The sequence below is a fragment of the Capra hircus genome, chromosome 10 (assembly GCF_001704415.2).
Source record: "Capra hircus breed San Clemente chromosome 10, ASM170441v1, whole genome shotgun sequence".
NCBI classification, from domain to species: domain Eukaryota; kingdom Metazoa; phylum Chordata; class Mammalia; order Artiodactyla; family Bovidae; genus Capra; species Capra hircus.
Window position 1 is genome coordinate 70,568,883 of NC_030817.1, and position 27,817 is coordinate 70,596,699.

The following is a 27,817-nucleotide window of genomic DNA, read 5'->3' on the forward strand; positions in this document are numbered from 1 at the left end:
GGCAGCTTAATCTGTAAGATATTTTTTAAAAAATTGTCAACAAAAATGTTTTAAAAATGGTATTTCAGAGAGTAAACTCTTAAGTTTTTCAGAAAAATTTAGCTATCCTCAGATAATCTCTACGGTTGTCAGATTATGAATGTTGGACAGAATATGGCACAAATTATACATCAAGTCTTCCACAACTCTCGGAGAAACTCAGAGGCACAGATAGAAAATGTGGGCTCCCAAATTCATGAAGAACTTGCTTATTTCTTTTAAGCTATATAAAAAAATACTCTCTCTTCCTTGTCATGCCTCTGTGCTATCCTATAACAAAGGAATTAGGTGGATGGTAGTTTTACTTAAGGAGAAAAGAGAAGACTACTAACTTTCTATTATATTAAGACTTTTCTGAAAGAGGAGAGTGAAAAAGTTGGCTTAAAACTCAACATTCAGAAAGCTAAGATCACAGCATCTGGTCCTATCACTTCATGGCAAACAGATGGGGAAACAATGGAAGCAGTGAGAGACTTTATTTTCTTGGGCTCCAAAATCACTGCAGATGGTGACTGCAGCCACGAAATTAAAAGATGCTTTCTCCTTTGAAGAACAGCTATGACCAACCTAGACAGCGTATTAAAAAGCAGAGACATTACTTTGCCAACAAAGGTCTGCCTAGTCAAAGCTATGGCTTTTCCAGTAGTCATGTATGGATGTGAGAGTTGGACTATAAAGAAAGCTGAGTGCCAAAGAATTGATGCTTTTGAACTGTGGTGTTGGAGAAGACTCTTGAGAGTCCCTTGGACTAGAAGGAGATCCAACCAGTCCATCCTAAAGGAAATCCATCCTGAATATTCATTGGAAGGACTGATGCTGAAGCTGAAACTCCAATACTTTGGCCACCTTCAGATGTGAAGAACTGACTCATTGGAAAAGACCCTGATGCTGGGAAAGACTGAAGGTGGGAGGGGAAGGGGACAACAGAGGATGAGATGGTTGGATGGCATTTTCAACTCTATGGACAGAAGTTTGAGTAAACTCTGGGAGTTGGTGATGGACAGGGAAGCCTAGCGTGCTGCAGTCCATGGGTTTACAAAGAGTCAGACATGACTGAGTGACTGAACTGACTCACTGACTGAGGTACCCTCTTCAGAGAGGCTGAAATGAAATGTAAATGCAGGAACTGAGAGATTTCCAATTGCATATTAGATATCATTTTGCTAAATTAGCCCCAGTAGCCAACTCCCTGGTTGGCTCCCTACAGCCCATTTAGCTTCTATTTCTCCACAGATTTCAGAGGGCCTGTGATCAGACATGGAGAAGGCGATGGCACCCCACTCCAGTACTCTTGCCTGGAAAATCCCATGGATGGAGGAGCCTAGTGGGCTGCAGTCAATGGGGTCGTGAAGAGTTGGACATGACTGAGCGACTTCACTTTCACTTTTCACTTTCATGCATTGGAGAAGGAAATGGCAACCCACTCCAGTGTTCTTGCCTGGAGAATCCCAGGGACAGAGGAGCCTGGTGGGCTGCCGTCTATGGGGTCGCACAGAGTTGGACACGACTGAAGTGACTTAGCAGCAGCAGCAGCAGTGACCAAACATAACATCTATAAAGATGTTGTTTAAATACAAATAAAATGATTCCAGTACCTAACAGCAAAGAGGTAACTAACATTTACTGTGTGCTTATTACGTGGCTGGCAGTGTTTCAAGTGCTTTTATGTGTACAGGCTAATTTAATAGGCACAAGCCAGCCCCTTATGTGAGAAGGAGTAGGCTGTGTGTGCTATGATTATCCCTATTTCACAGATGAAAAACTGAGGCAAAGAAATGGTCAGAAATGTATCTCCTATTTATGGAATTAACTTCGCTTATCAATGGTTTCAGCTCCAAGAAAAAATAACTATGTATTAAAAAAAAATCAATACACTTTTATACCTCTTTTGATAATATGAAGGTGAATGGTGGTGGGATTCATATTCAATTGTACAATTGGGGTATCTACATAGAATAAGAGAAAACTCATGACACTGATCATATCCTTCTTTTCTCAATGAGCTGTGTTGCTATAATTACATTTAAAAAAGGATTCTAATGCATGAGGGTTCTGCAATATAAATCTGGATCAAGTCAATAAAATAAACAATTTTCATCTGAAGGATGACAAGAGGACTATGGAATGATTTGATGATGTTAGTCAAGTTCTTCGTCATGAGGGTCTTCATCAAACAATAAAAACAAAACCTAGTTGTATTGATTCAAAATCTTTGTTCCCAACCCAAACTTTTTCAATTCATAAGCAAATAGGAAACTCCTCTCCAAAAGAGGAATAGCAGAAAATCTTTTTTTTTTTTTCCCTTTCTTATTTTGAGTTGCTGTGTGGGGTCTGAAGTATCTTCTGAGGATGTGTGCAGACATGTGGCTGTTGGAAGTCAATTGTTTCACCATCAAAAAGACTTGCATGTGGTTTTTATGAAGAATGCATTCTCAAACACACAGTCCAGGACGAAGGAGAAATATAAAACATCTTGTAATTGTTTTAAAATAAACTCTTACACTGTTTATTTAGTTTTAATCTGTGTGTTGTAGATTGGTTATGCACTTGTTAATCACTGTTGTATGTATCTCCAGACAGAGTTGTAAATAACTTTTCAGTCCAAGTGAAATATGCTTGCACATGTTTATATGCAAAGTATGTGTGTATTTATGCCTGTGTATAAATATGTGTACAATAATAATAGATTAGTGATCATGTAATACAGCGTCTTAAGGTTCTGGCACTACGGTCAATTTCACATACAAAGCAAATATTCTTTTTTTGGTAATATCTAGAGATGAAGTAAAAATATAAATTGATTGTTTCATTTGCTTTTTTTGGCTTGGCAACTCTGTTTGCAAATTGAAATGACTAAAGAAATAGAATCCTAGTTACAAATATTCTTGCTGGGTTTATGGATCTTCATGATTAAAAATGCAAGTCTATATCTTTGTAACATCAACTTACTGTCTATAATCTTAAAAATAAAAAAGGAGACTATGTGAGAAATACTGATTCACTTTTGGCTTTTATGCCACATAGAAAGTAAACAGATAATATATTATTTTGAAGAAAATTTAAAATGTATATAAATACACAACCACAACCACCTGAAATTTTCCTTGCTGTTTATATAACTCAGCATTTTCATGTCTATATTAAATTGCCTGGAAAAGTGCTTAACTTCCACTTCACTTTGTCCTCTGTTGGGTATTCTTAGATGCTATACTAACAGTCTTTCTTGCCTATAGGAAATCTCTCCTCAACAGAGAAAAATTGAGGTAGGTGGGAGAGAAAACAAAAGCAGAAACTTTTTTATATTTAATCCATTGTTTTTAATACCTGTTTCCTTGGAGAAACACTACTTCCTGGCTCTCTGCATTTGCCTATTAAGAATTTAATGTAAGCCTGCATATATTTAAGTGTAAAAATAAGTTATCAATTGAGTAATATAATAATAATAATTGAATAAATAAGATGCCAAAAGGTTCACAGTGCAAGAATAATTAGAACAATAACATGATGTTCTAGAAGTCTTCATAGACAAGGCAAGTTATCAGCTATGCTGCATTTATTCATATAATGGCCTTTTAATTTTCTCCATTAAACCCATTTTTTTTTTGAGAGAAGAATGAAGATTGGGACTAGAGGTTCTGAGAGATAGAGAGGGATGGCAGAATCAGAAGTATATTGAGATTATTTTATTGTGAAACTAGAGAATAAGCTTAGGTATGATAGCCCTGTTTTTTTGTTTCAAATGAGGATGTATGAAGTGGATAGTACAATGTTTCTCCTTTTTTCTCCAATGGGATAGAAAGAAAAGAGAAACACCAAATGCAGTGAAAGAAACCAAACAATAAAAAAATCACAAGGTACCCAAGGTCATATTTGCTTTGAAAATACTTAAGCAGTAAGAGTGACAGGACACTTCAGGGGACCTTGGGTGCAAATCATATCTCTCTCTCTAGAATTTATACCCCAGCCTTCTACCAAAAGTTGGGGTAGCTTACAAAATTGGTCGTGTGAATTATTACATGTTTTCTCAGTTATTTCCCCAGGGAACCATGCCAAAAGCAAACCCATCATTTCAGCTGATTTAGGGTTTGATGTTAGAGAATTTATAATTGACACGACAACCATAATGGAAAGCGATCATCATGCTGGCAACACATGGGGCTGACGGTGCAACAGTCCATTTCGGTATTTGCCAGTGAGTCAACCATGGACTTGCTCTCATAAACGTTGAGGGTATTTCTGAACTTTTTATTTCCAACTTCCTGAATACTAGAAATCAGAAATTATAAAACAGAAACTATTTTTATCACAAAAATCTTGCTAACTTTTTGCATATAGTCTTTTATTATTAGGTAGAGGGGGAGGGGGCCTCTGTTTCCTCAGCTCAGTTCATGGAAGATCACAGGGTAACCTGGAGTTCAGTCAGACGTTTATCTCAAGACACAAAGAGATTTATGGGTTCTGGATATATATACGTCTGCTTAAAATAAAAAAAATTATCGGAATTTTCATCCTTGGCAAAGTCAAGTAACTAAAGGATTAAGGCTGATACATGTTTGCCCTATAAATCTATCATTAACCAAAAGTGACACAATGCTTCAGGTATGTCAGATTCCAACTTGCTCTAAATGTGTAGTTAAAATTTTCTTTTACTCATGATAAATCCTTCATGATAAGGAAAGTCTCTCTGGCTAAATCATCACAGTCCTCAAAAGCAAACTTCTCAATTGTATAGATTCATAAAGGCAAATGCTGGAAAGAGGAGAAAAAAAAAATGAGAAGGTAGAACCATCCATGTCATTAGGAAAAATGGCCTGGTAAAGAGAAACAAACAAACAAAAAATAGTGCTCAGAAAATAAAAAAAAAAAGAATAATCCAGCCTGGCAGTTATTAAACAAACACTTTTTAGAATACGAAGTTCCGAAGAACAGCTTGTATTTCAGAGGCACGCGGGAGTCAACCAATGAATAAGGGGTGAGCGGATACATGCATACATGAACGAAAACACGACAGGGCCCCTGCCTCAGGGGAAGCTGTGGACGCTACCATGGCAGAGGCATCGCTTTGCTGACAAAGGTCCATATAGTCAAGGCTACGGTTTTTCCAGTAGTCAGGTATGGATGTGAGAGTTGGACCATAAAGAAGGCTGAGCACTGAAGAACTGATGCTTTCAAACTGAAGTGCTGGAGAAGACTCTTGAGAGTCCCTTGGACAGCAAGGAGATCCAACTAGTCCATCCTAAAGGAAATTAACCCTGAATATTTTTGGAAGGACTGATGCTGAAGCTGAAGCTCCAATACTTTGGCCACCTCCTGCGAAGAGTTGACTCACTGGAAAAGACCCTGATTCTGGGAAAGACTGAGGGCAGGAGAAGACGGGGGCAACGGAGAATGAGATGGTTGGATGGCATCATCAAATGAATGGACATGAACTTGAGAAAACTCAGGGAGATAACAAATGACAGGGAAGCCTGGCATGTTACAGTCCATGGGGTCACAAAGAGTCGGACACAACTGAATAACAACATTTGGGGGAAAAAATCTTTTGCTGATACTCTCCACCATGCAGGGAAGAAAAATCATTTTTAAACATGAGAAAATGAGCCTTAAAAACATGCCTGAGTTGCACATTCTGAAGAGCTAGCTCCCAGAGGGGCTATTAGGAATCCCTGCTTTCCAGGTTGCTATGGAGGAGATGATGCTGCGGCTTAAAACCTGGTAGAAAACAGAAGTGCCATTCCCTGGAAGGGCCACTCCTGGTGGTTGAGGTGGTGACTGTAAGGTGGGTGGGAACTGACTGCTAAGAAGAAAAACTAAGCACTTGGGAACCAATCGCTGCACACAGGTGGCTCTCTTAAAATACAATCAATTCAGGTAGGCTTTTGTTTACAGTAGCTTTTATCTAGAAGATAAGGTTGTAAAAACATCAATCAAAATGAAGTACTACTGTTCCTGGCCATATCTCAGCAGGTTCATCTGTTTTATTTCTTCCTCCCTTTCCAAATACCTTAAGGTGTTTAAGATGAGTGAAGAGATTTCAAACTATGAAAGTGAACTGTATTTGTGTAGGACATGTGGGTTTGCACTCTGCGAACCACACGTGCCATTGATATGGTGCCTGTATCAGGCTCAGGCGGAGTCTGTATTCCTATTGCTTTACTTTCTAATAATACGTAAACGTTAAAAAATGATCTTTACACATTTGCAACAGTGCTCCTTTAAGAAAAACAAGGATCTGGTGGCTTCTATACACTGGGTTAAGGCTTTTAGTTTATTTCTACCCTTCCCCCCAAAAAAGGTACAATAAAATAGCAAATTAGAAATAGAATATTGAGCTTGGGAAACAAAGAATGCATTTTATGGTTAAACTGAACTTAGAAGGTCAACTGTATAGTTAACAACATTTTAAATTTAAGCCCATAAAGATCCTATTTGATTTTATTTTTGACTGCATTACTAATTTAACACCAGATCCATACAATGAAGCACCGAGGCAGGGATGTTTCCAAGTGATAAGGCAACTGTGTTGAGGGAGTGAAAAGGCACGCTGGCCCAACTCCAGAAGACAGTCACCAACAGGGCGGTGAGGTGGGCAGGAGACACCTGACTGCCCAGAGCAGACAGACGCACGGGAGGCAAGTTGAACTGATGTCACCTGGAAATAGACCTTAAATCTAGACACAGCCAGCAGGCTCCCCTGGGCTGGATGCTGGTGTGCTGAAGGTCTGCATGGTGGAAAATATCTTATCTGTCCTTCTGAAGGTTTTGAGTCATTCTTCAGGGCTGGGCTTTGTGAATCCTTCTTCTGACTGATCCCCTTTTAAATACATCTAGAGGAAGGCATTCTAGTAAACGTGAGGCCCAATGTACCCATTTCAGATTCAAGTCTCCTGGATTCAAAGAATACCTGATACCATCCTTGTCTTCCAGGGGCTTTTAGGAGTAAGGCGGACAAGTAGGTTAAAAGGCAGTGGTGTTGGAGAAGACCCTTTAGAGTCACTTGGACTGCAAGGAGATCAAACCAGTCAATCCTAAAGGAAATCAGTCCTGAATATTCATTGGAAGGACTGATGTCGAAGCTCCAATACTTTGGCCACCTGATGCGAAGAGCTGACTGATTAGAAAAGACCCTGATGCTGGGAAAGATTGAGGGCAGGAGGAGAAGGGGATGACAGAGGATGAGATGGTTGGATGGCATCACTGACTCAATGGACATGAGTTTGGGCAGACTCTGGGAGATGGTGGAGGGTAGGGAAGCCTGGCGTGCTGCAGTTCATGGGGTTGCAAAGAGTCGGACATGGCTGAGCAACTGAACAGCAACAACAGAGACAGATGAGGAGGACAGACTGCGCGAGAACTGTGCAGAAGGCCCTGCGGTGGCCCCGAGGAGGGGAGGGAAGGCTCGAGCAGAAGTAAGGTGACCTTGGAGTCTTGAGGTCAGGTTTGCTCAGTGGTAAGGCAGGGAGGGTGCTTCTGGTGGAGGGAGAAGCACAGACAGGGTGATGAGCAAAAGCCTGGGTGCTTCGGGGGCAGCTCAGAAAAGTTCGGAATCAACAAAGATCATGGGCCTGGCAGAAGACACAGTTGGAAAAGTGGGGTGGGAGTGAGGCCGCTGAGGGCCAAAGGGGTGGTGCACAAGTGGAGGGCCTGTTCCTCCGGATCCATGGAGCAGGCACACCAGCCCTTTGCCCCAGGCTAATCCTCTTTTATGAAACCCAAATACCCGGGGCCATGTTTCTGTATGGAATTTGTGAGCTAAATATTTACTTTCTGTGGGGACAAAGTATCTACTACAGCTCACTTATTTGGGGGTAAACACATTAGAGAAAAGTATACATTAAAACAAATCTCTCTCCCTCCCCCCATTTCCACTACATACAGAAAAAAGACTGCCATTCAAAAAAAAAAAAAAACAACACAGCAAAACCAAGAAACTGAAAGCTATATTGAGGGCTCAGCTTTCCACTGTCGCTGGGACAAAGTACATGTATATAAACAGTCACAGCCCAGCTCCACGGGGGTCCCTCCAGCTTGTATTCTTTGAGAGGTCTGCGGGCAGGAGGTGACTGGCCAACAGTTTCCTTAGTGACTTACACAGCAACCTTATTGAACTTAACAGGAGTCATTAGCTACATTTTATGAAGATAAGGACTTCCAGGAGTGAGTTCTACTCTGGTTGTTTTCTGATTAAAAGCAAGACAAGGGAGAGAGAGCTCCGCCAAACCTGCAGGTTTACTTGACAAACTCTGCGGCTCTGAGTTGGCCCCAGGAAGGCCACTAGGGCTGGTGCTGTGGTTTGACTCCATTCGAGTTGAAAGCAATCTGTCAGTGTGGAGAGGAGTTACAGAGGTTATTTTAAACATTTAGTTCAGCTTTTGACTGTCTTCTTTTAGAGGCATTCCTGGCTGCAAACTACCTCATCCTGGGTGACATAAGACAAGCTATTGAATGAGGTTAGACTGAGGTCCCCACAGTCAGAGAGCTGGTCCATCCATGTTGCCATTAGCTGATTAATAGGTGTTTATTTTTAGGGCTTGAACTAACAGGCCATGTTAAGGCCAATGCAAGATGATATTTGAAGTAATCTGTGAGTGCCTCGTGCTTGCCAAAGACCTTACTTTTTTTGTGTGGTTGTTGATGTAGCTGAAGTCCTTGTCAGACCAGTAACATTTAATGTCAAAGACAGAGAAAACTCTGCCCCCACTCCATTATGAAGAAGGCCAAGAATAGATCCATTATCACTATTTTAAAAAAATATTTGTTGAAGGAAAAAGGAAGACAAATATGACCTACCCGTTATGGCAGCTGGTTAAGTACAAATTCTCATCCAATAATAAATAATGAAAATGCTTAATATTAGGTCTGATGCCTTGCACAAACAATACCTAGGCTTACCATTTATTTTTCAATATTATGACTGCAGACATATGTCATTATAAAACATATAAAATATTTCATTATAAAACTTACTTGTATTTATGGAATTTGTTTTGATTTATGAAATTTATGATTTTAAAGGATTCAGAAGCAAAATGAACTGGTTTGTCATTGCCAAAGTCTAAGTTTGAGAGATGTAACAATTACATATTTATTTTTGTTTAATGTTTACCTCCCTTATAGACATATATTCCATAAAAGCAATGTCCTGTCTACTTTACCAACTTGGCATCTGGTGGTACAAGGCATGTATGTGCGTATGTGTGTGTGTTCTCTGTCGTGTCTGACCCTTTGTGGCCCCATGGACAATAGCCTGCCAGGCTCCTCCATCCATGGAATTTTCCAGGCAAGAATACTAGAGTGGGTTGCCATTCCCTATTCCAGGGGATCTTCCCGACCCAGGGATTGAAGCTGTGTCTCCTGTATCTCTTGCATCGGTCGGCGGATTCTTCACCACTAGCGCTACCTGGGAAGCCCATATGGGACATCGCAGATGTTGAGTAAATATTGGCTGAATTAATGAATGAAAGGTAGAAAAGTTACACAGAGGGTCTTTGCACAGCTATTATGCTTAGATGTAGTCTAGATCATGAATCTAATGACATACAAAGAATGGGCTCAATAGTTTCAAAAACAGTGCTATTATCAATATTTGCTTTACTTAAGTCATTTGCCTTGGTAAGCTTTCCTACTTCCCAAAGCAGGACAGCCATTGGTGTTGACTGGCACAGTAAAGGGGAAGTGAGAACTACTGTTTTTCACACTTCCTACCTTTTCTTTGAGCAAATTTTTGCTGGGACATTTTTACATGGAAATAAGACAGAAACTTCTCTCTTTAGTTTGGATTCGTCACCTCGCCTTTGTGGTGCAGAATAGTACCACTCTAGCACTCCTTCCTCACCTTTGGTGGAAAAAAAAAAAGTGCTAGTTGCTCAGTGTGTCTGATTCTTTGTGACCCCATGGACTGTAGCCCACCTCTGTCCATGGAATTCTCCAGGCAAGAATACTGGAGTGGGTAGCCATTCCCTTCTCCAGAGGATCTTCCCAACCCAGGGACTGACCCAGGTCTCTTGTATTGCAGGCAGATTCTTTACCATCTAGCCTCTAAGGAAGGCCCTCCTTACCTTTTAGGTGGATACAAATCCACCTCTAGCTGTACTTCTGAGTGATAACAACTCTGGGAAGGAGGTATTTAGAATGTAAGACTGGGAAAGATTGCTGGCAACAGTCCTGATTACTGCCAAAGTCTGTGTTTGAGACTGAGAAGCAAGGGACAGTTTTATTTGAATTTCACAGAAAGACATGGAAGATCTTTAGAGTCCCAAAGTCCTGTCTGTAAAGCTGTTATGTCCCTAATCAGATCAGCTAGGCTCCTAACAGGGACACATATGGCAATTTACCACCACGATTTCCCCAGGGAAGCAACCCCTGTGTTTTCTGTCTATTTTCATGATCTACCCAACACAGATCAATCACTCAGAGATCCTGACACATTGATAACACCCCTCAGGCTTATTTACAGACCAAGCACTGCCTTACAGAAACAGATTACAGTCACCATTTGAAATAATTCTTTGATCTCACCCAAGATTATACACTGGTTCTAGACTGATCTGTCTCTGGTAGGACTAATAGTCCCCATGTCATAGGCTGAAAACTCTTCACTCTAATACCTACAGGTGGTCAGATACTGCTCTCAAGCTCTCCAGCACAAGATAGGACATGTCAGAAGAAGATGGAAATAACCTTCCCAAGAAAGAAGGATATCACATTTGGGGCATAATTTTAAGAGGAAGCCTAATGTTAGACTCCTAGGGTGAAATACAGACTGTTTTAATTTAACTGAGAGATGATTAACAAAAGAGGTTTGTTCTCTGACTGAATCTCACTTATTTGTTAGAATTAATGCCATTCATTCTGCAAGTATATTCTACTGTAATATTTTAACAGCAAACGTTCTCATTTTGCCTCTTCATTTTGCTGAGATTTACTACTTACAAATTTCAAACACATACCATGACAAGCAGAAAAGGTCACAGAAGATTTAGATAACCTCAGATATGCAGATGACACCACTCTTACGACAGAAAGAGGAACTAAAGAGCCTCTTGATGAAAGTGAAAGAGGAGAGTGAAAAAGCTGGCATAAAACTCAACACTCAAAAAACTAAGATCATGGGATCCAGTCCCATTACCTCATGGCAAACAGATGGGGAAACAATGGAAACAGTGAGACACTTGATTTTCTTGGGCTCCAAAATCACTGCAGATGGTGACTGTAGCCATGAAATTAAAAGATGCTTGCTCCTTGGAAGAAACTACATGACCAACCTAGACAGCATATTAAAAAGCAGAGACATTACTTTTTCAACAAAGGTCCATCTAGTCAAAGCTATCGTTTTTCCAGCGGTCATGTATGGATGTGAGAGTTGGACTGTGAAGAAAGCTGAGTGCCAAAGAATTGAGGCTTTTGAACTGTGGTGTTGGAGAAGACTCTTGAGAGTCCCTTGGACTGCAAGGAGATCCAACCAGTCCATCCTAAAGGAGATTAGTCCTGAATATTCATTGGAAGGACTGATGCTGAAGCTGAAACTTTAATACTTTGGCCACCTGATGTGAAGAACTGGCTCATGTGAAAAGACCCTGATGCTGGGAAAGATTGAAGGTTGGAGGAGAAGGGGATGGCAGAGGACGAGATGGTTGGATGGCATCACCAACTCAATGGACTCGAGTTTGAGGAAGCTCCAGGAGTTGGTGATGGACAGGGAAGCCTGCTGATCTGCAGTCCATGGGCTCTCAAAGTGTTGGGCGTGACTGAACTGAACTGAAAGTATTGAACATCAGCTCAAGAAAATGGTTTGCAATTTTGTTTGTCGGTAGGGTCAATGTCTTTGGGTAACAGTATATAAACTACCCAAAGTTAAATGATAGTAATTGTTTAAGGCCTTGAGGCACTGGGGACAGTCAGTCTGGAGGATACTTCAGTCTTTTCTTTTTATTTTAGGAAACATGAGGAAAAGCAGATTGTTTCACTAATCTAGATAAGGCTTAAAGGAGGAGAAATCTTGATTAAAGGAGCAAATAACTAAGCTGTGAAGACATTCCCCCCGCTCCCCAACTCTTTCTTTTTCCAGGCATGAGGAAATAACATCAATTTACATTTACACAGTGCTTTATGCTTTCAATGGGCTTCCCTGGTGGCGCAGAGGTTAAAGCGTCTGCCTTCAATGTGGGAGACCTGGGTTCGATCCCTGGGTCGGGAAGATCCCCTGGAGAAGGAAATGGCAACCCACTCCAGTATTCTTCCTTGGAGAATCCCATGGACGGAGGAGCCTGGTAAGCTACAGTCCACAGGGTTGCAAAGAGTCAGACATGACTAAGCGACTTCACCTTATGTTTTCAAGGAAATGTTGATTAGGAAGATGTATTTAGGGAAGCTGAGTGAGTCCTCAGAAGCTTATTGGAAGACACTGACCTTAGAACTGAGATCTGCTGAACTGGAATCCAGGGATGACAGAGGGAACTTGGAAAGTTCTGTTGAACCATTTTACCCTATGTTCCCCCTTTTATTACTCTTCCAGTTGGGTTAGAATAAAATGTGAATCTTTACAGTTTACATCTTATCTTGTGTAGAGAGATCAAAGGATTCATTATCATTATTCAGAGAGTATTTAAATGTTATGAATTTGATATGATTGCTAAGCACTATTAAAATACATTTAAGTAATAATTTTGTTTTGAGACTAATTGAGATATTTTACATTTGATGTCATCACTTCTGACAAGCTACTTCTCACGTTGTACACACAGGCAAACCTTTCAATCCTATAAAATGGGATTTTTGTCAGGCATCTTCAAACATCAGAAGGTAACATTAATTTTTATCTGTCAGGGTGTGCTAATTAAAGTTTTAAAAATTAAAACAAATTATGCCTGACTTCAAGCTACTCATTTGGTTTTGTAAAAAATATAATTATCTTAAAAAATTTTTTTTAATTGAAGGATAATTGCTTTACAGAACTTTGTGGTTTTGCTATACATCAACAAGAATTGTATTTCTTTTTAAATGTGAGTATTTTACCTTTTAGGTAAGTAAAAATATATTGGCCTTATTCCAATTTTACAACTGTAAGTCGCATAATTCCTATCAAAAAGTATAAATATAATCACCTTCCTACTTAAGAGAAATTCCTATCAAAAAGTATAAATATAATCACCTTCCTATTTAAGAGAAATAAATTGTGCACATTACCTGATTTCGGTCTTTGGCTATAATTCCTAGTAGCTATACATTAGGAATGAAATTAAAACACAAGGACTCGTAATATTTTTCACTACAGATAGAAGTCAGCTCTTAAGTGATAAAACTGATTATACTACAATCAAACTTTGATTCAGAATAAAATGCATAAATATATATATGATCATAATAGTATTATGATTAAGAACATATTAACTTATTTAATATTAATTAACCTAATAGATTTTGGGAAGTTAAATATATTATAATCTTAGGATAGTTCTGGGTCTAATGAGAGAGGATATTTAAATAACAAAAGACTGAGTAACTTTAAATGTTATCTACAAGTGATTATAGGGAGGTTAAATGGTAAGGGGCTTAGAAGGTAAAAATATCTAGTATCCTTGCTGATGGAAATGAAAATGTAAGTTCAGAACATGAAAGTATAGTTACTAACTACTGTGCTGTAATTTCTGAAAAGCGACCACAGTTCAGTGGTGTTGAGGGGGAGGTAGAGGCGTGACAGTGAGGGAGATTTCACTAAAGAGTTGAAATTTCTACTTGGTTTTCAAGGCTGAGAGAAGAATGTGAGATTGAGAAGGAAGGGTATAGACAGGGCAAGGATAAGAATACAAGCATTTGTGTCTGGTACAAAGGAGCCTCCCTAGGAGTCAGTTTGAAAATCAGTGCAGTAGGCAATTAAAAGAATGGAACTTAAGGAGAAGATCTAAATGGATGGTATAAATTTGGAAGACAGACATGCAGACAAGATTTGGCTAAGCGAGTAAAGAGAGAGAGGGGGTTTGAGGATGGAAATGGGGGACTGAGAATGTCAGGAGCTATGGAGGAAGGGGAACCAGCCAAGAAAGTTGTGCAGATCCTGTTAGAGAGGTGCTAACAGGGTAGAAGGAGAATCAGGAACGCGTGGGATCAGAAAGTCAAGGGGTGGGCTTAACAGTGTTAAAGAGAGAAAAGTGGTCAGGGTGCTCACCTGTGCTGCGTCTGGTGAGCAGCTGCTGTGTACCAGCTGTTGTTGAAAGACTGTGGAGACGTGGGGAAGTAGAGACCCCAAGTGCAGATGAGAGACAGCGGGAAGAGAACGAGAGCAGGTTAGAGGTAGGGTGGGTGGCAGGTAATGTATGGGTGGCTTAAAGAAAAGAAAAAGTAAAAGTTGCTCAGTAGTGTCCCATTCTTTGTGACTGTATCGTAGTTCCATGGAATTCTCCAGGCAAGAATACTAGAATGGGTGCACTGCAGGGAGATTCTTTACCATCTGAGCCACGAGGGGAGCCCGAGTGACTCATATACTGGGGTCTAATAGGATCTCCTGGGCTTCCCTGGTGGCTCAGCAGTAAAGAATCCACCTGCAATGCAGGAGGCACAGGAGATGTGGGTTTGATCCCCTGGGACAGGAAGATCATCTGGAGGAGGGCATGGCAACCTACTCTAGTATTCTTGCCTGGAGAATCCCATGGACAGAGGAGCCTGGCAGGCCACAGTCTACGGGGTCCCAAAGGGTCAGACATGACTGCAGTGACTGAGCACACACATAGGATCTCATACACACAAAACACTGACCTTCTGGGAGCTGTGTCCATAAACCCAACCAGAAGGAAATAGACAAAAAGATTTGAATACTGATAGAATAAAAATGAAGGGCTGTTACAATGAGATGATGGGTCCACTGAGGAGGAGTATATCATACACACGGCAGACAAATATCTACATCTTTGAAATGTGTATACGTCTAGCACAATTTCAGAAATACTACAGTTTATAAAAATTATTAAAAAAAAAGATTAGTAGTATCGTTAAGCAGAGTTAGGAGGAGATAAAGAATATAACCCAATGTGTACCATTCATTCACACAGGACTGAGAACTGAGATTTTAACTAAAGGAATCAAAAGTTACTTTAAAAATATGTATTTCTGGCTTTGTTGCCTCGAACTCAAATTAAAAATGAAATGAATTTTATATTAAGGACATGCATGCTAATTTAGAAATATTCCTTATTTGTTTCTTCTTAATGTTCTCTTACTTGATGAACATTGTCAGAATTTAAACTCTGGAATCTATGGGAAGTTAGGATTAATAAACTGTGTGTGTGTATGCTTAGTCCTTCAGTTATATCTGACTCTTTGCAACCCCCTGGACTGTAGCCCGACAGGTTCCTCTGTCCATGGGATTCTCCAGGCAAGAATATTGGAATGGGTTGCCATGTCCTCTGCTAGGAGATCTTCCTGAGCCAGGGATCGAACCCAGTCTTCTGCGTCTCCTGCATTGGCAGGCGGATTCTTTACCACTGTGCCACCTGGGAAACCCAATAAGCTTTGTATTAGATCAAATACTTTATAATCCCCATGTCTGGTGTAACTTGTTGATCTCAATTTAATGAAGTTTTAGGTAGAATTATTAAAATATTAGCCAATACTATGGAGAAGGCAATGGCACCCCACTCCAGTACTCTTGCCTGGAAACTCCCATGGACAGAGGAGCCTGGTGGGCTGCAGTCCATGGGGTCGCACAGAGTCGGACATGACTGAGTGACTTCACTTTCACTTTTCACTTTCATCCATTGGAGAAGAAAATGGCAACCCACTCCAGTGTTCTTGCCTGGAGAATCCCATGGACGGCGGAGCCTGGTGGGCTGCCATCTTTGGGGTCGCCCAGAGTCGGACACGACTGAAGTGACTTAGCAGCAGTAGCAGTAGCCAATACTATAAAAGGTCTTTCGGGTGTTTGTGCAACCACTATGAGCAGTATGGATTCAGCTGTTTATTTGGTATAAAAGTGAGTCAAACTAACAAATGAAGGGTTAAATTAAACTTTGGGAAAGCAGTTTCTCAGTTATAATAAATCCTGGGTTCAAGAATTATTACTGATTCTTTCTGCAAAAAGTATTTGACCTCCTGCGAGGTGCTTGACTTCCAAGTAGCTATCTGCACACAGTAATGGGAACAGTTTCATAGAGAAAGTCACAGGAGAGACAGTTATTAAACCACAGTGTGCAAAAAGCCCGATCACCAAGCCCAATCACCAGCTCAGGCTATGATCAGTGACTCTTTTTTGAACTAAAGTATATATATGCATGCATATGCATATCAGTGTCACTTGCACTAATCTGCCTCAGAGGCGTTCTGGGCTAAGTTTCCCCTATAATGGCTGCTCAATTGAGTAATTACTCAATTACTGTAATGGGTTAGTAAGTCATGCACTCTCAAAATATTAATGGTCATCCAACTTTTTTTCAGATGAACAACGGAAGCCTAGTTAGTCCAAGCGTATGGCCCGTCAAACTCTTCTCTTTAGTTAACAGCAAGATCCAGAAGAACATCAGAAAAATTACTAAAATTAGTGGTCATCACTTCCTAGTACCTCTTTTTGGCAAAATTGCTACAATTATAATTTTGCTATGTTGGGAGCCCAAGTATATGAGAACAGCCTGAACTGTTCTGTGATTGACTTAACAGGTATTTTCCTTTGGATGGATCAATGACCTGGAACTTGCTCCATGTAATGTTAATCCAGTCTCAGAAATATACAAAGGAAAGAATCACAGAGGCCGTTTTTGGTGAATATGTGCAAGCAAACTAGACTTTACAGGATGGTACTCTGACATCTGGACTCAATCCCATAGATCATTCAGATCTCCTTACAGTCCAAATAAAACAGCACTTAGCAGTACTTTCTGGTTTCACTTGGGTGCGAAGTCATCCACTTGCAGTACCAAGAAAGAAGCATGGAACTATCTTGAAAATGGTGTCTACAGGAACTCCAGCCTATTTCTACAAGAGTCGCCATGGTGCAACAATTATGTTTATGGGACTGCAGGGAAAAATAGCAGAGGGGAGGAGAGATACCCAGTATGTGAAGAAACTGAGAAACAAAGGAGGGATTTACTTACCAAACAGAACCAAAGGGAAAGCTGAGACTGGATAACTCAAGATTTAAGCATTGTTTAAGATGAGATCCAGCTAAATTCCAACAATAACAAACTTCACGAGAGACTGGGATTTTAGCCACAGAATGAGAGATTCTTTTTCACTGCTGAAAAGTAAATATAATAAGAGCAACAGAAAACTTTAGAGCAGACATAGTCTTAAGCATATAAGGGCACCAAGTGTTCACTGAACTTTGCAGTGATTGTTGCATCTTAGGAACACGGCAAGAAATTTACATGTGAAGCTCTTCACAGCTGCTTTAAGTAAGTACCGCTTGCTTTTTCCCCCCTGAAATAACTGACTTAACTGCCTAGATGTCCAAGTTCACTCCCACCACACGCAGAGCTACCACGATCATCCTCCACTGGGCCGCCTCGGCCACCACTTCCACCCTCCTCCCCACGCTACACTGAGCTCTCCGCTAAGCACCAGGCACTCTGCCAGGCACTTTGCATACTTGATCTCAAATCTTTGAGAGTTATTCTTAATTCACATTTTCCAGCAAATTCCAACTTATATTTCCCAAGTGCTCACTACATGTCCTTGTGAATCAGGGCTCAAAGGCTCCAGCTCCATTTGGCTCCCAAGTCTATGCCTTGTTTAAACAAGTCGCTCTGGTTTCATCATGCAACAATTTTAAAATAATGAACACTTTGAGGTTTACTAAGTGAAAAAGGTTGCCACCAGCTAATTGGGAGAAAGATACCAATAAGGCATTTCCATTTTGACAAAAACCCCTAAATATTGGACCCCTGGCATATATGAATTTGAGACTTTTAGGGGAGAATTAGATAATGTACAAATTATACAGTGGAACTTGAAATAAAAATATAAAAAAACTTTGGAACAGCATTAAAAAAAAATAGGTTTCACCAGTCCCAACATATGTTTTTACACAAATCTGCATGCTCCAATTAATCTGCTGAACTGCTGGTGTGCGGCTGGACCGCCTTAATCATCTTTGTAAGTACAATGTGCAATTTGTGGTCTGATTTCTAGCAAGAAAAGTGCACCTAATTTTGGCTCGCCCCATACTTAAACCTATTTTAGAAAATTAGAATTTAACCATAGCTTTACACAGTCTTAAAAAGAAAAACTGTACGCAGCTGCTGACAGGTCATTGATGTTGTAATACTCTGAGTACCCGAGGAGAGATTTTATAGTATTATCCCAATGAATGGCATAAAAGAGACTTGGATTTTAAAAATTCATCTCTACTTGTCAAACATTATTAGGAAAGGAAGAAAAAAATGGAGATTTCTTGGGATGATCTGACATAGCGGTATGTTTTTCTGGTCCACCACGTCTGGCTGGCAGAACTCTTTTCTTTTCTAGTGAAATAAACAACTGTTTAGTACAATGCTATGTTTGGAACAAGGCAAGTTTTATTTTCTTTTTTAAGCCCTTGGCTCAAGAGAATAGTCTTATGGGAAATGGTTATTGTGTTTACTGTTGTTTGATGATGAAATGTCATCTGACTAAAATACTTATGAAATAAATTATTCCATTCAATAAAGCCATCAATAGTTTGGCTGGTTTAAAAATGCAATTTGCATTATAATGCACTGAGAAATCCCTGATGAAAAACTCTTGCATACGTTTGTTCATATCAACACACACACAATCATGCTTGCTCATGCTCTCTTTTTCTCTCTCTCCTGGTTTGAAAGAGTTGTTTACAACTTAAAATATCACAAAAACTTAAAATCTGAAAACGCCACTACCATTTCACAGCTTAGTACAGAATCGTCTTAAAATAAGAACCAACATGTTGAATGATTAGTTCACTTTGAGAGTGATGATTGACTAGAAGTGAATAAGTGGTATTAAGATGTAGTTTATATTCATTTTCTTGTAAAAGGTGAATGGCTGTTAATGGCTACATCATCACATTTTTGCTGACCTAACAGAATAACCCCACCCACCCACTTTTGGGAGTCCAGCTTCTCCTTGTATAGTTTGTTTTTGCCATAACACTAACTTTTTATTGTGGTGTGTAATCCTTATATGTATTTGGGTTATAAATTACAGGGAATGAGAATTACTTTTATTCTGGGAATTTTTCAATGTCCCTTAAGATCATTGGAGACAACCTTGAAAATCCAGGGTTGGTAATTATTGGCCTTGTGAAAGAAAACCAGCTCCTATTTCTTAATTAGTCTGGTTTTGATCTATGACTACTTCTGGAAGAGGAACTGCTGTTGAAGGAAAAACTATGTATCCTAGCCAATACTCTGCTAACACAAACTGAAAATATTTTCCTCCAAGGAGAAAACCTTTGAGGAACTAAGCCATTTCTCTAAGGAGGAATGCCTCCAAGATGCTGTCTGGAATATGAATGACATTGAGTATGCTCTCTCCTTCACTGAGTAAAACGTTCTGGGAGTAAGAGCTATATTGGTTCCCCACAATGCCTGAGATCTCTGTGACAACAGGGATTGGATCTTAGGTGTCCCCATGTTCCAAGGGCCAGCATATGGCCTGGCGCACAGTCTGATGCCCAAAAAGTGTTCATGGGTTAAATGCAAAGGATTAACTGAGCTCAGTAAAACCACTGAGCTGATAACCCAGACTACGGGTCCATCCAACAGGCCAGTATTCCCAATCTCACTGTGGCATCACGGCTCTTGGCCTCCAGGCTACATTCCTGAATGTGCAGTTCAGCTTCTCCCTGAACTTTAATAGGACTGAAATGAATATTTGTGCTAAATCTCTTGTTACTGTTTTATTTTCAGTCAAGCAAGAACATGTTTTAGCAGTTTGGAAAGGAATGGACTCAAGATACAAAATGGGTACCTGCTATTTCTTTGGATATGTTTGCCATGAACTAATATTTTAGTCTGTACAATAGGAAAAGCACTGGGACTCCAAGCTTGACCCTGACTAATTGGCTGTGTGACCTTGAGAGAGTCCCAGAGACTTTCTTATCTCATCTGTAAAAGGTTGTACTAGATGATCTCTCAGGTACCTCTTGGCCCTATTATTTTTAAAATTCTATTACTATTATTATTTATATTTGCAAAAGTGAGTGTGAGAGCATGGTTTCTAAACAAAAACCAAAAAAGGAATCTAAAAAAATGGTGTCACTGCTCACTCAAAAAGAGGAATGTGAACTCCCAGTTGTAACACATATCCAAGTCCAATGGAATACATTCACAGAATTAACTAGAGTACCCCTTCCTATTCCTATCTGAGATGCTAAAATCAATATGTGAAGGACATGAGGAAATTGTTTATTTACCTTGTAATTAGTTAACAATCTTTACTGTCAAGCCGAATCTGGAGGTTTGCACTCATTGGGTAGCACGGGTTTCAGGGAGTCTGAATCTTTTGAAACTACAATCGACCCTATGTATCCATGGGCCATCGGTTCCAGGACCTGCCACAGATACCAAAATCTGTGATGTTCAAGTCCCATAGTCTGCCCTCCTTATCTGCAGATTCAGTCAACTGCAGATGGTAAACCATAGGACTGTATTCATGGACTCAAAAAAAAATCCACCTCTAAGTGGACCTCCACAGTTCAAACCCTTGCTCTTTAAGGGTCAATTTCATAGGCAAAATTTTGTATGTGTACAAAGTTATACAGGGGAGAAAGTTCATAGTTTTAATCAATATTTAACTCAAAATTTTAGGAACCTCAGGCTAAATCATGGTCTAATATCATTAATTGCTGTTTAGAACCCCTGAAGTTGGACCTAGATTGGATCCCATGCTCAGCCACTTAGCAGTTATCTGACTTTAAGCAGGCCTCAGTTACCTTATGAGTGAAATAGAAATAATAATATCTACTCTGAGGATGGCTGTAAGGATTAATAAATTATATCCACAGAATAATATCTACTCTGAGGAAGGCTGTAAGGATTAATAAATGATATCCACAGAATTAATGTATATAAAAGCACTGGTGTCCAGGGTCCATCTCATAATAAACGCTTAGTAAGAAACAAACATATTTTCTTTTTCTCATAGCAAATGAGGTTGATTATGGTTAAGTCTTCAAAGTTGTTCACTGCTGTTAATCAAATCAGCCTATTGGTTGAGAAGAGGATTCCTCTTCAAAAGCTGTAGGGAGAAGGTAGGGGAGGAGGCATTGTCTAAATATGGTAGTTTGTAAAGAAATCCATCTCTAAAAGCAATCTATACTAGTCAATATAATTATACTAAAAATGATTGTAACCATTTTAAACTTACAGTTTAAAACAATTTAAAATGCTGTATAATTTTGGCTTATACATGTCCAATTTGAAGGTTTCTGAACTAATTCTGGTGAGCTAACGAGATTTTCTGATCTAAGCATTTGCTGGCACTAACTCACTAAGAACTAACAAGAGGGCTGAATGAGATGGTTTCTGAGGCTCCTTCTAGTTCTAAGACTCTACAGTTCTCTTCTGAATGAAAAAAAAAGGAAAATCCTCTTTAAATGACATTGAAATCTCTAAATTGTCTAAATAGTTTCAGGTCCCCTATTGGCACAAACAGTCCCATATCTTGACTCACCATGGGTGGAGTGCTCCGGCATGTTAGGAAATCAAGACTCATTCTCCAGTTGGAATCCAGTTCTGGATCAAAGACAGTAAACCTTATTTGCATTTTAAAGAAGGGGAGAGAGGGGAACACTGCTGATACTCAGTACAGTATGACCACACACAAAGAGAGACTGGCTACCATATGCCACTCAGGAAAGCAGCCTGTTTCACTAGACCACCTTCAGACTACTATATTCAAACTATCCAATGTATCAACTTAGCTGGGTGGTTTCTTAAACCTGTATAGCATCAGGGTTTTCCCCCAGAAAGTTCTTTGGGAAAGAGATTATAACTTTGTAGTCTGCTGGACCAAAGTCCCCACTGAGGTCTGGTAACCTGAGCATCTTGGCAGGTACTGAAATTTGAACTTAGGTCCAACAAACTCCAGAATTATTGATTCTTTCCATTACACCAGTGGCCCCCAAAACATCAAGGGAGAATATTAGGTAGTTGTATCAGAATCAGCTGGAGAGCTTGATAAAATGCTGTTTCCTAGGTCTCAAACCCAGTGGGTCTGATTTAGTAGGTCTGGAGGAAGTTAGAGTTGAAACAAGTGCCTCTATTAGTTCGGATGTGCAGCCAGGTTTGGGAAACACTGAGCTCTCCATTTGGGCTGCAGTCTCCAGGAAAGGCTTTTTATTTTTTAAAATTCTAAAAATTGAAATATAATTGCTTTAAAATATTGCTTTAGTTTCTGCTGTACAACAAAGTGAATCAGATATATGTGTGTGTATATATATCCCCTCCCCTCTTGGACCTCCCTCCCGCCCACCTCTCATCCCTCTCCTCTAGGTCATCACAGAGCACTGAGCTGAGCTCCCTGCGCTATACAGCAGCTTCCCACTAGCTATCTATTTTATACATGGTAATGTATAGATGTCAATCTTAATCTCTCAGTTCATCCTGCCCTCCACTTCTGCCCCGGTATCTGTGTAGGGAATGTGCTTTGAACACTGAAGAAAGAAGCTGGACTTAAGTAGAAGATGGGTTGTGAGATGGCCTTTGATGGAAGGGTCTGGCATATGTATAAGGGAATAAGACAACCGTCCCAGCTAGAGTTGAGGGTCATGAAGGAGGAGAAAGGCTGGGGATGTATCTAAAACTGAGACAGAAAATAGGTTCGCGGGGCTTCCTTGAAGCCCTGTGTTGAGAAGGATTCTGATGCAGGGAGTGGTGGCATGCAGCCACAGGATAGACATGCTAAACTTCAATACAGAACTTTATTTTTAAATGACGACATATGGTATATTTTATAGTCCATCAAGATTGGCTTTGTTTAAATGAATATAAGATAAAAATAAGATGAACAGTAAAGTTTAATCATCTCTCCCAAATTTTACTTGGTCCCTACAACTCTGCTTTTAATTATAGCTTCATGACTTTTACCTGAATTCCTCAAGTGCAAATACTTTCTTTTAAAATTTATTTTCATCATATCTTCAGTGCAATGCAGAAAAGGAATCTTAAATATTTATTTCAGCATTTTATATTTTTATTGGTTTTGTAAACCACTGAAACTGTAGAGTGTACTTAAGAGTGAGTTGGTTCCATATGCAGTAAATCAACTGGAGGACAGACTACAGTGTACACCATTTACAAAGAGAATCACTATAGCTAAAAATATAACTTCCTCCCCTCCCACCCCGAAACCAACATCCAAACAACTACAAAATTGCATGCCGGAGAGATGGGTACTATATTCCAAGACAAATATATACAAATTAAGCCGGAAAACCTTAAAGTGTTATTGATTTAATTCTAAGAAACATTTCACAATCAAGTCTCATAGATACTATTTCTCTATAGAGAAAAGTACAAGGAGGGGGAGAAAATGGTTGCAAAAGATATGAATGTGGAAAGCAGCCTCAGGCAGAAAGGAATCTTGCTAAAGTATTTTAAATACCAACAATGAGAAAAAGGAGTTTCAGTCTCCACGTAGCACTGTGAGAGCTCAGGGACTCTACCTCTCTCTGTACTTCCTCAAGTTATACCCCCAATCTGACTCTGGGGGGCTCAGCAGCTTCACAACTTCTAACAGCAGTGGGTGAGAGGCAGCAGAAAGATTGTAATGAAACCAACAACCTAGAAAATGTACATGAGAGCAATGCAGGTATCAACATTCTAAGCCAGGGCTGGGGTAACTTGCTTGGTATTTGGTATTCAGGATTCCTTCTGGAGCATTCAGAATGCTGCATTCTCGCCACAAGGGGCAGGAATATTCTAACATGAAGCATGTGAAGACCCAGAAGGCCTCCAGAAGATTCAGAGGCCTCCAGTTCCAATGCTAACTCCCCAGTAGAATTATCTAGATCATGAGTCATACTTTTCCAATCACCTTAAAAAATATGAAGACAGACTCAATAATCTAGAACAGAGCTTGGTATGCAGCGGGAGCTCAACAAATGTTATCTGAATGTTGATCAGATGTCTGGAAAGTCAATAGTGGGTGGTCTTGATAGCTAGATGCTGATAACCCTTAAATACAAAATAGGTTTCTGAAAAACCAGGGTAAAAGGGGGGTTGGACCATTATTTTCCAATCGATCTAGCAATCAACAGAGTAGCTCAAAAAGGGCTGTTCAACATTAGATGACTGAAGTGAGAAAGTGACTTTGGTAGTTTGTGAGGGTATAGGTATTTATTTAAAACTGAGAAAATTATAAAAATAATATAATAATTATATAATAATCAAATAAGTATAATATAATAATATAATATAATAATATAATAAGTGAATATAATAATAAAAATTAAAATATAAATTTATTTATTTTAATTGGAGGCTAATTACTTTATAATATTGTAGTGGTTCTGCCATACATTGACATGAATCTGCCATGGGTGTACATGTGTTCCTCATCCTGAACCCCCCTCCCACCTCCCTCCCCATCCCACCCCTCTGGGTCATCCCAGTGCACCACCCCAGGGCACCCTGTCTCATGCATTGAACCTGGACTGATTCAGGTTATATATTTTATTATAAATTATAAAAATAATCTAATAGTCTAATCTAAGTAGATTCATTTCCCCCATCACTAATTTTGGCCACAATTATGAAAATATTTGTATTCTATTTACACTGATTGCTCAACACATGTTATTGATTTATTAGTCTATCAAATACATATTCAGTAAATTAAGTGCCATAAAAGACGTGCCTATTGACGACAATCAAGATGATGCTTCCTGCTGATATAGTTATTTCTATGGTAAATATAAAAATTCAGAATATCCTTTAAAATGATACAACCTTGAGATCAGAAATTTGGCATCAAAAATATCAAGGTAAAAACAATGATTCACACAGTTTTTGAAACTAAGTTTTTTAATGAAATTCCTATATTTTGAAAAATTATTTCAGAATGAAAGTGAACTGACCAAACAATCAAAGTTCAAAATGGCTCTAAGATTCAGATTACACATAAATGAGAAAAAGAAGAGACCACTATATTGAGGTGAATGGCAACCGCTTCCAATATAATTTAAATTATTTCATTTTATCTTTCTTTTATTTGGGAAATAATTATTTCTCTGAAAAGCCCTTCACAGCCTTTCCCCTCTTTAAGCCCATATTTGGGGCTGGAATTCTATAAAAGACACATGAAATGAGTTTACTTAACTGAACAAGAAGATTGCAGAAACACTGTGATGACAAGAAAAGCAATCCTTTTAAAATGAAGAGTAACTGTATCTTGCAGGTCACAATGCACAGTTGCATACAACCTTTTGCTGGCACAAGACAGGGATACTGTCGTTGAAGAATTTAGAAAGTTAGCTCCAAGACAGCAGGACCTTTTATCCACTACCTGACCCAAGCCCAGGTCCCTAGAACATAGGAGACACTCAATAAGGAGTCAGTGAATACATGAATGAACAATGAGGTCTGGACTCTTCTAGTGGATTCAGACCATTCCCCATGTCTGGTTTCATCACTACCATTATTGTTTCAGGAATTTCTGCAACAGAGAACTGGAGGACAATGGATACCCCTGGCAGACCCTGAATCTGTGAGGTAAGACTGCCCAGCAGTCATAGACATCAAAGGCTCCTCCCGAAAAAGTGGCTCAACAGAACTGTAAAAACCCATTCTCAAACTGTATTATTTAATATGTCTCATTGGAAGTTTAATGACAACTTTGCAGAGAATCAAACAATACAATTTTGAAGAAATATCATTTCAAAGCAATATAAGCCAAATACTTAGGGGAATTAAAAAAAATCAGATTTTTAAAAGTAGTTTACAAAAAAAAAATAAAAGTAGTTTACAGCTCCTCCCACATATGGATTTTCATGATATGGACCTATCTATTATTCACTGATAGAGTAGCTCTAGTCTCAATTGAAATGAATGAACAAATAGAGATAAAGCTACATAGAAACCAAAGCCAAACATTAAATTCCTATAAAAAATGAAAGGGGTGTAAAATGATAAAGTAGTTGTCTATAAATGTCAAAATATCATACTTGTGAAATTTGGAAAACAGATAAAATGCTTACATGTTGCTGCTGGTTAAAGCTGGTAGTAGATGAAATTTAAAAAAGCTGTATGTTATACTCCATTGCTATTGGACCAAGACTTTGGCAGGATAACATTCACCTTTTCATTTGAAAATAAAGATACATCTAAACTCTTGAGTTGAAAGGTTAAGTGTATTCTCTGTATAGTTGATAAATGTAGATCTAATCTAATCAGGGGCTGGCCCAGGCACCGCTGCCCTGACCCAGGCTTCTGGTTTCCATGAGGGTAAGATCTAACCAAGATGTAGGCTCTCGGCCTTTGACCTACTCGAGACCTGGTCTGAGCCAGCCGAGAGCTCTGCTTAACAGCCGGGGAACTCGCGGTTCAAATCAGGACCATGTGCACTTGGCAAATACAACACATGGCTCTGAAACGAAAATGCAACATGATCGAGTGCTTCGGGATATTTTAACAGCTAGGAAAGAGATTATAGCTAGATAAAACTGGGCTTTCAGGTCACTTTGGCTCATTCATGTTTCTCCCCGGTTCTTTGGACTAGACAAATTTAATTTGATTGTTATTTCTTAAGAATTTGCTAGAAAAACAAGAGTTGGGTAAGTTGTTTCATGGCTGATTGATCTTGGGGAAGAAGGGGTGTTGTAAGGTTTTTCTGTGACATATGTCACCTATTAGATAGTTAGCTTTTTCTATTTCCAACTGAGCCAAACCAAATTAATTAGAAAGCAGTTTGAATTACAAGCTAAATACAATGAAAAGTAATAAAAACAGAAAATGACATTTAGGTCATCAATAATATTCCTTAGGTAATTCGGCATTGATTTTTCTTGTTTTCTATGATAAAGAGCTTTACAAGTTGTCAAACTGACAGTTTAACCCCTGGCTGTTACAGTGGTAACAACAGCAGGCATCGGGACCACAAATTTAATAACGGGGCAGATTTATTTTCTTTTTGGTTCTCACTTTGTTTCTCCTGGAAATCAGCACTAGGAGTGTAAGATGGTCTGAGTCACCATGAACCTGAGGAAGTCTACAAAACCCGCAGTCTTTGTAAGATTCAAACATACTACAAAGTTTATCAACCAAATTCAGACCAAAGCAGGTATCAGAGATTCGGGCGAAACAAAGAAAAACAACTCCCAACGGCACAGTAGTATCTTAATCTTTGCAACAAAAAAGCCCTACTTTTTACTTTTCAGAGTAAAACTTAAACTTCTTTGCTATGGGAGAACTTTAATCTATGGCTCACTGTATTTTAGAATGTGTAAGGTCCATGAAAATCAATGTTTTTAATTACTTTCAAAATTTTAGTATAGGAAAAACCCATGATGCAAAGACTTCCCCTCCAAATAGCTAAACTTTTTAATTGAGGGAGGGAAAAAACCCAGAGAAGGTAGAAGTTTTATTTTATTTGTATGATGTCTAGTTTTCTAGCTCTAGTGAAGTATTTGAGGAGAACTGGGGTGATCCTTCATCTAAATTTAAACCCTGTGTTTCCAGTTATCTCAGGGACTATGGTTGTAACCCCTCTGCCCCTGCATCCAGGTCCCAGAGCCAGCTCCTCCCAGCTCCCAGTATTGCACAGCGTCGTCTGCAGAGATCCCCAGGGCATCTCTTTCCAGTTCAACCTCAGGAAGACATTTCATGCCAATCTGGGC

The 27,817-nt window shown here is 39.4% G+C and overlaps 1 protein-coding gene across 4 annotated transcripts in view; it reads right to left on the reverse strand.

Annotated features, from left to right (window-relative positions):
• Positions 1–27,817, reverse strand: part of C10H15orf41 (chromosome 10 C15orf41 homolog) — a 232,961-nt gene that overhangs the window by 8,012 nt on the left and 197,132 nt on the right. The window contains exon 11 of one of the 4 annotated variants that reach the window (XM_018054491.1): positions 21,658–21,716. The exons of the other annotated variants lie outside the window; for them this stretch is intronic. Coding sequence (XP_017909980.1) covers positions 21,686–21,716 — 31 coding nt within the window. The 3' untranslated portion in view covers positions 21,658–21,685. Of the gene's footprint in view, positions 1–21,657; positions 21,717–27,817 lie in introns of those variants that run through there. 4 annotated transcript variants of the gene reach the window in all.